At 42.3% G+C, this 8,400-nt stretch overlaps 2 protein-coding genes across 2 annotated transcripts; one reads left to right on the top strand and one right to left on the bottom strand.

Annotated features, from left to right (window-relative positions):
- Positions 1 to 6,120: 6,120 nt before the first annotated feature.
- PtA15_10A24 (uncharacterized protein) lies at positions 6,121 to 7,240 on the bottom strand (the record flags this gene model as incomplete). The annotated part of the gene is made up of 6 exons (XM_053160407.1): positions 6,121 to 6,444; positions 6,508 to 6,629; positions 6,722 to 6,770; positions 6,836 to 6,883; positions 6,965 to 7,090; positions 7,166 to 7,240. 6 exons carry the CDS (start codon positions 7,238 to 7,240, stop codon positions 6,121 to 6,123), a joined length of 744 nt encoding a protein of 247 aa, XP_053024160.1.
- A 254-nt stretch (positions 7,241 to 7,494) lies between these two features.
- On the top strand, positions 7,495 to 8,387 carry PtA15_10A23 (uncharacterized protein; the record flags this gene model as incomplete). The annotated part of the gene is made up of 5 exons (XM_053160396.1): positions 7,495 to 7,516; positions 7,679 to 7,771; positions 7,883 to 8,054; positions 8,160 to 8,224; positions 8,344 to 8,387. The coding sequence occupies 5 exons, from the start codon at positions 7,495 to 7,497 to the stop codon at positions 8,385 to 8,387; spliced, it is 396 nt and encodes a 131-aa protein (XP_053024159.1).
- Positions 8,388 to 8,400: the final 13 nt, after the last annotated feature.

Genomic DNA, 8,400 nt, shown 5'->3' with positions numbered 1-8,400 from the left:
ATGAGTTTTTTTGTGTGACATGTTAGAATTCTGCCCCATGGCCAGAAGACGGCTTATTTCTGTTGTTGTTCTTTTCCTTTCCAGAGGGTTCCATAGCCAACTAGGCCCCCTCTCTAGGCCCCTTGCCACAGGGTATTTCTTCTGTTCCCTCATGAAATACACACTCACTCAGTTCGGGGCCCATATCAGACAGACCTGCTCCTTTGGAGCCTTCTGATCTTTTGTTCTGAGTCCCTGAGTATCTTGTGCTCTTGACTTCTCTTCCTCAACCTTTGGTCACTTTTCTTTCATGACATCCTATGTGACATCTGATCAGGTCTGCCAAAACTTGATCAGATGTCACAAAATTCCAGATTATATTGCCTCCAAACGGGGCCTTATTACTCCAGTATAATAGGGGGTTTCAAAGTTGGCCAGATGCAACTTGCATGCACTTTTGCAAGTTGGTGTTCAAGTCCATTCTTGAACACCAAGTTGCAAAAGTGCATGCAAGCCACACTGTACCCCACCCCCTGAGCCTTCTTGATTTTTTTTTTAAATTTGGTTTTCAATAAAAGCCTTGAACACCAACTTGCAAAAGTGCATGCAAGTTGTGCATGGCCAACTTTGAATCCCCCTAATTAAGTAAATACAACTTTCTTTACCATATTTACAAATCTTGTTTCATCCCTTTCAGCCACTTGCACAACTAACAAATTATCTACATCACGGACTCAAGAGACCCCTAAATATAACTGCCCATGCGCAAACACCTGACTGCACAATACCAATGACCCGCCTCATGCTTTGGCCCTGACAGTTATTTATAGTCATGGCAAATGCTAAAGCAACTGGGAATTGGTATCTATAAAAAGATACCTTGACATAAGAATGACCCTCATGTAACAGGGTTATCTTTGGTATAGTTACTTCTCTACCCTTGAGTGGACCAGTCAAAATCCTACCACACAGAGCATTCCTTGTGACTCTCAACAGCACCAATCTGGTGCCGCTGCAAAGACTGTTCTTGATGCTTAGATTCCTCAAAAGCACTACTGGATTTCTGGCCTTGAGCTTCAATATGTGCTGGGGAAAGCCTGGAAAGTCAATCTTTGCCAACACCTCAGGTTGAAGTTTATCCATGGCCTCATCAATTGGTCCATCAATTGAGATAAATTCCACTTCTTCATGGTGAACTGTGTTCAATAATTAGTCATTTATTGCTTTAGAATTGGAATTCAAAGGTGTGAGGATACATTGTTCCAATAGGTAATTTGAGTAAGTCACAATATCTGACTTCTGCTTGGAGTTGATATCATTAAAACACCACACCATTGCTCTATTTCCACATTTGTGTGATTTCCCCAAAGATTCCATCTTGATGCCCGCAACTGAAATGATGTGTTCTTGCAGTATACCTTCACCTATCCGCAAGAGTTCTGCTGCAAAATCTATGTTTGCTGCAGAAACATTGCCGCTACCTAGACCCAAGCACACATTATCTTTCAGAGAAAATGTAGAGATCTCTTTCCACAAGCTTGAACTCTTGGGTGTTGCAAATTCAGACCTCAGAAACATGGCATCCTTCACTATGTTAAAGTTTTTCAAAAGTCTCCCTCAAATATCACCAGCCTACCTCCAAACAGCAGTTGATTTCCAGAAAGATCTCTGAGCAATCTGTCTACAGTTTCAATGGTGTGTTGGTGCATTGCTACAGATTCATCCCAAACAATTACTTGTGCCTCTAATAAGTGTGAGATTTCACGCCTAGGTGAACGCCATCTTTCTCACAAAGTGAGAAAGATGTTGGGATCTCAATCAGCTGCGTAATCTGGTAAGCAAAGCAAACCATTTTCCGCAATCAAATTAGCGCCGTGGGATTGTAAAACTGAAATCATCTTTTGATGCATACAGGTCCAAGCCATGTGAGCAGCAGGATTAGGCTCAAGGAAAATTCTGGCTCCCAATCACTATCTGAGAGAATCATAACCAGTGCCAAAGGTAAGCGGTTTAATTAAAACTCAAGGATAGTGGATAAAATAGCTGCTAATGCGCTATACAATAACTCTAGACATTGTCAGAGAAAAACAGACCAAACACACCGAGTCCGCTCAAAGAGTTTGGAATACTGGTAAGAGTGTCTGTGTTTAGATTAGACAGATAGAAGCAAAAGGCTAAATCAAAAGCAATGTTGAACTGTTGCAAACAACACTGCAATACTTCTCCGCTGATTTGCTGTTGCTCATCCAAGCAGGATATAAAAAGGCAAAAGCCTCATCCAAGTAAGAGAGATTGCAGGATGGATAATTGTCAGCAAATACTGACGCTGAACTCATCTCATCCCTGCAGATCATCTTGATCCAAAGAACCAGTTGTGGTTTCACAATTTCTCACATTGAGACTTGCTTCTATCCATTGACTTTATCAATTAGATAGTGGTCTTGTGTCTGCTCTTAGGTAAAAAAGAGATTTCACTTCTCTTGCTCTATGACACATTTGTAAATACAAAATCACTAAGACTTGAAGACTAATAGTCATAACATCTTAGTTCTCTGAATTCTTTCAATAACCTCTTGCCCATCATATTTTTTTCAGTGAAGTTACAGGTCGTGATATCACTGAATTTAAGGGGATTTTAAAGCTGGAATGGGCAGTTTGACCCCCATGCAATAGCAAAGCCTCCACTCCCGTTTCTGAAAACCCCACTGGCCTCAACCCATGCACCGTGAATTAATCTATGAGTTTATTCAAAACAAATGTTTTCCCCGTACCGCCTGGTCCATCAAGATGAAACATCATGGACTTGTTGGTCCCATTGATTGCATTTGTGACACAAGTGTAGAAAAATTTCTGTGCCGGATTGAGCAGCTCAACATTCATCATCCACCAATCAGCTACATCCACAGATAAACCCCTCTGAACTGTAATTTCAATAGAAACTGTTGGTCCAGTATGTCAAAATTCAAACCAATGCCCAAAAGACTTGATCCCATGGTTGTGAGCATCTTTTCCAGCTGATATAGAATAAGAGAATCTCTAGCAGAGCTTGGACCACGCAAGTTTTGGAATTGTTTGACAGGTTTCTCAACATTTCCGGGGTCCAGCAGACCCCCTAAACAGCCTTTGATTGATCCAAGTCAACCCCATTGGCTATTTTCCCCATCCCATTGCCACCCGCGACACAGGCTGCTATACACAAACTCCTCACCACTGCACCAACAACACAATTGATCCAATTCTTGAAGATCATGCTCCTAGTCCTCCACCCGGAACACCATCTCCACAAGTTGAAGAACATCAACCCACCCAAGGAAAGAAAGCCAACAAGAATTCAAAAAAAAAAACACAGAAGACCAAAAAAAGTCCACTGCAACTGCTACCTCTACTGGTGAATCGGAAGTGGCAAGAACCGTGACAAGATTGTGAGTTTTTTATGGTCCTCACTGATCTGATCATTTATACTACATCTGTATTTTTTGAACTCAGGTCATTGACACTAAATAGATGTTCAAAGTTGAGATGGGTTTTGTGTTCAACCTCAATCACTGCTGCCTGATTCTTCATCACTCACCAAAGTGGCAAGGCACTATTGAAAAACTTGCAGTATGATTGAAGAAAGAAAAACAACCCCCAAGCTCTCTCCCAAGCTTTGCGGCAACTAGTGTCAAAGGCAGAGATGCTGATGATGAGGAAAATTAGAATTAATTTGAGTCACTTGGCTATTCATGGCCCAGAATGTTTAAAGATCTGACCTGGATCTTATCTCTTGTGCTTTCTACACTGCAAGAAAAGAAGAGATTGCCAAACATAATGGCTTGCTTCCCTCCAGCTCTTAGTAGTACTCTTGTCAATTCTGTAGGCATAGTATTTAAGTGCATTTTATGTTATTTAACAATCAAGTTGATTGATTGCAAGTGGGAGAAAAAACAAAAACTAACAAAGAGAACAACAACTGAGAGAGAGATAAAAACAAGGAGTCTCAATGCAACTGGGAGACTTATCAAGCCACCAGTCTCCGCTGTAAGACTCAAAAGTGGTAATGAAACCCTTTTGCTGAATGGCGAAGGGTATGATGGAGTTGCAAGCTCTGCCCTTCTGTTATCAGTCAACAAGACCCACCAAGCTCAGCTTGGCAAGTTTTATTAAGTGATAGATCTGGTCTGTTCCAGATGAAATCTGTTTGAATGGCAACATGTAAGTGTTTCAATTACTTTGTTATAAGGGTTGAATTGTTGTTATAAGGGTTGATTTATTGTCATAAGGGTTTTAGGATTTGAGTGTGGATGAGTGTTGGGTGACTTGTGAGTTCTGGGTGAGAAACTGGGGAGCCGACCACTGGGGGTGGAGAGAGCTCCTTTTATAGACAAAAGTGGAGCCCCTGAGGGGCGTGTGGGTTAGGGTTTCAGCTAATCTAGACAACAGGGTGAGGGATTTTAGCTGGTGAGAGTAGATACAAATGATGTCATAACCCCTCAGGGGCGCATGAATGGTGTCAGAATATACAACAGAACATTCTAAACATGCCAGGGGTGCATACATGATGTCAGAATATACAAAAGAAAATTCTAACGCATGAATAAGGTGACAGTAGACTGCATGAGCTGTCATACAGGGGGAATTAGTGTATACACAAAGTCTGAGGCTGCAGAAACAGTGTAAATGATGTCATACTATGTATATAAACGAGTGTATTTAGCTAATATGTAATGAGTGTAGCCTGACAGGGAGATGTATGTTTGTATCCTGTGATATGTATAAGTGTACTACTGTGAAACTTGGGTTGAAGCAGGTGACAGCTGGGTTACTGGGGCTGGCCGTGTGATAGGTGTCCATGAGGTGTAACTTCCACACTAGAGGGGGTCCCGGGGTGCTTCCAGTGGTGACTTGGGGTGAATTTGGACGTAGAATCCATTTCTGGGGTCAATTTGGTGGTATCTTGAGGCCTAGTATGAGTACTTATGTGGTATAGAAAAAAACTTTATATTTTTCCACTTTTCCGTCTACCACACCGCCCCTTTGGGGTTGATCATGCTTGCCTGAGATAATCTGATCAACCATGTGGTAGTTGCTGTTGTCATCAATGGAGTTGAGTAACTTGACCAAATTCATCCTGGAGATACCGGTAGTTGTGCCGTTTTGCAAGGCAATCTGGCTATCCACCCCTGGCGTGATTGCCAGTCTGCTGTGGAGCTGCGGTAAAAAAGCTGAGAAATTGGTGTGAAAGGTGTTCCCGGCTGGCTATAGCTTGCGGGTCCCATCCCCGCTTTGCTGGAGATGCTCTAAAGGCCTTGATTTCATCATTGCTTGAATTTTTGACTCTGTAGTCTTTGTTTAAGACATACATACTTTAAATTGTTGCTAAGAGGTCTCCAATGGCTGTTGAATATAGACATAGGTCCCAACAACCTCCGCCAAAGTGCTGGGGATGTCAAATGTCCCTCATGATTAGCGCGTTTGTGGTATTGTGTGCTGTGATGCTCACCGGTTTCAAGAGCAGGAAATATATGAGCAAACTAATTTGTCAATGCATTTCTGGGGAGGAAGGGTCTATTTATAGACCCAAGGGATACAATAGTGCTCAAGAAGAGGTCGAGAGAGGTACAGTCACTGGACAGATACATTGGTGCCCCCAAAAGCTCATTCTAGAAGGCCAGTCCACAAACTTGAAGTCATGAGGATTCAAGAATGAGTGTGTAAAATGACTTCAAAAGAATGAATATAACAAAATAAAAAGTATTTGGAACATCACAAAACTTACAAAAATTGCTTGCTTTAAATGATGATTTTGGAAAATCTTCAATGCCATTCTAAAAAAATAATGAATGATCAGAATCAATAGATTGTAATGTGAAATGAATGATAATAAATGAAAAAAATGAAGTCCAAAATGCATTCTGAAATTTTGTGGGCAGCAAAAACACATCACAAAGCACAAAACTGCACTACAGCCAACAAAAAACCAGTGTTTGATGTGTTTTCACTGCCCACAAAATTTCAGAATGGATTTTGGACTTCATTTTTTTCATTTATTATAATTCAAATTTCATTTCACATTTCAATCTATTGATTCTGATTATTCATTATTTTTTTAGAATGGTATTGAAGATTTTCCAAAATCATCATTTAAAGAAAAGGAATTCATCATTTCCCACGAAATCTGGAAAAAGTCTCGGCAGTAGTTTGACCAGCTTTGAGAGCCTCTAGGCATTGTTGATCAACTTGTGTGCTTTTAACGCACAGGTTGATAACCTCTTCGATGTCCGCGTATGGAATGACCACCACACCATCTTCATCTCCCAAGATGACGTCGTGTGGGTTAACAGTGGTCGGTGGAAAGCTAACTTGCTTGCCCGCATGGGGGCTCCCAAAATTATCACAGACCGGATAGATCGCGATAGGAACTTGAATTCTAGAAGGACGGGTGAAAGTCGATTGCCCCAAAATTGAGTGTCCCCTGGCAAAGATCTAGGCATGTATGATTAAAAACGCAGCATATCTTTGTTTCAAACAAAAGATGATGTTTCTTACTAGGTAATCAGCTGCCCTGTGTTCTGCCAGATCGCGACAGCGACCGTCAATAACAACACCCTTAATGCCCTTGATCTTAGCCCTTGCGGTCATCAAACCTCCCCAGACGGCACTCTTCGAGTCTTGTTTTCAATATAAAAAAACGCTCCGATCAGATGTTAGTCACGTGATTGCCTTTGAACTTGAAGGATCACTGCAAGTGGAAAGAACACACTTGCCGGACTGGAGATTACCATGACTGTATCCGTTACCCCAGCGTCAACCTGCAGGGACTCTTTAGCTTGGAAATCATGCCATAAGAATCAAATAGCTTTGAAGGATCGCTTACATACTGCTGCGTTAGATGAGGAGAGTCGGTATCCGTAACTGGGACCATCTAGATTCCCCAATCGGACTCAGAGTTGGGTTAATATCGGCATGATTGTTGCTAAGTCTTGAAATAAATAAGAATTCGTACTTCGACCGTGAAGGCTTCACCGCATAACTTGGAAGGAATTGAATCTGTATGGTTGGCTGTTTGAAGGTTGATGTCTGGTAAATAACCACCACTGGGATGTTTTAATCTGATCAACGCATCTGCAATCTATGTATCATTAAGAAGATCGGGAAAACAGACAGTTGGCTTGGTTCATTGAGGTTATATGTAGTAGGCACTCACATCGCACGACGAAAATCTGCCAATCTGCCTGATGATATCACTCGAAACCCTTCTGTGCGCCGTGTCAGGATTCATTTCTGGTTGGGTGTTGAGGAGCCGGTGCCGAGCGGCGAGGACCGAGGCTCTGGTCATGACATCATACCTGCTTGGCGCCGGGTCGGGCCCATGTAGCTGGCCCGTCCAATCCTCGCCCGGACTGATCACAGTAATATGTACGTATGGTCTGGTGATCTGCTTCTGCACCCCCATCCCGTCGTTCACCGGCCATCGCTCCGAGTCCAAGCTACCACGCACCATCTCACAAACAGCAAACCGATAACGAACGACAAATGCTTCAACCTGGATTCAAGAGTAAGTTCAGATTTTTATCTATTGAGGGACATGGACATCCGGAAGAATGCTAATCGAATGCGCCATTTACACCATGTTTCCCACTTTGCATTGCCCTCGATCTGCGACGATGATGTGCACTAAAATTTATTTTTGGAAATCAAAAACAAAATGACGATTCAGCCATCATATTTTTATCGATCATTCTAGCTCTCGGGTTTCTCCTCGTCATTCTAAGCTGTGCTTTATGGGCAGAATGGCTACCACTGCTAGTTGGTTAGTCAAAGAATCCCACCAATAGCCATCAAGACAATCCCCAAAGAGGAATCCAGCCAGAGTTGATGAAAGTTCCGCGGGACCCTTGATGGTCTCACGTATATTCTGTAGCATTAACGTTTTTCACAGCTCCTATACCGAATATGATAGCTTCGAGCTATTGTGGTGGAGCAGACTACGAACTATCGATTGATTACTCGTCAATCCCCAAAGAAACGGCGGATTTCTTCACAAGCGTCCTGCTGACTACCGGTGTTGCATTGCCCCTCGTCCTGGCTCATTCGTACGTTTAGCCGGCTATCCTCTTTAGAGAACCCCTTCGTGCATCACTTTTCCATGAACCATTTTCTGATTGTCGAAATCTTTTTTTGTCGTCACCATTCTCCAGAGATCTCATCAACCAATCGGCTTGTTACATGAGTATGGCAGGCGGTGCTTTAGTCTATGGGACAAGTTGAGTTTTATTTCCAGCATTCATGAGATTCTGCCGATTAAATTTACCATAATTTCCAAACGTTCTAATTCGGCTTTAACGGAAAATATCGCAACCACCAATCAATATAATGCGCCAGTTGTGACGTATTCTCACTTCTTTTCACCCAAGGATGAGTTCTGAAACTCGGAGAAGA

Source organism: Puccinia triticina, chromosome 10A (assembly GCF_026914185.1).
Source record: "Puccinia triticina chromosome 10A, complete sequence".
Classification (NCBI taxonomy): Eukaryota; Fungi; Basidiomycota; class Pucciniomycetes; order Pucciniales; family Pucciniaceae; genus Puccinia; species Puccinia triticina.
The sequence above is the reverse complement of the archived record's forward strand: the minus strand, read 5'-3'. Positions and strand labels throughout refer to the sequence as shown.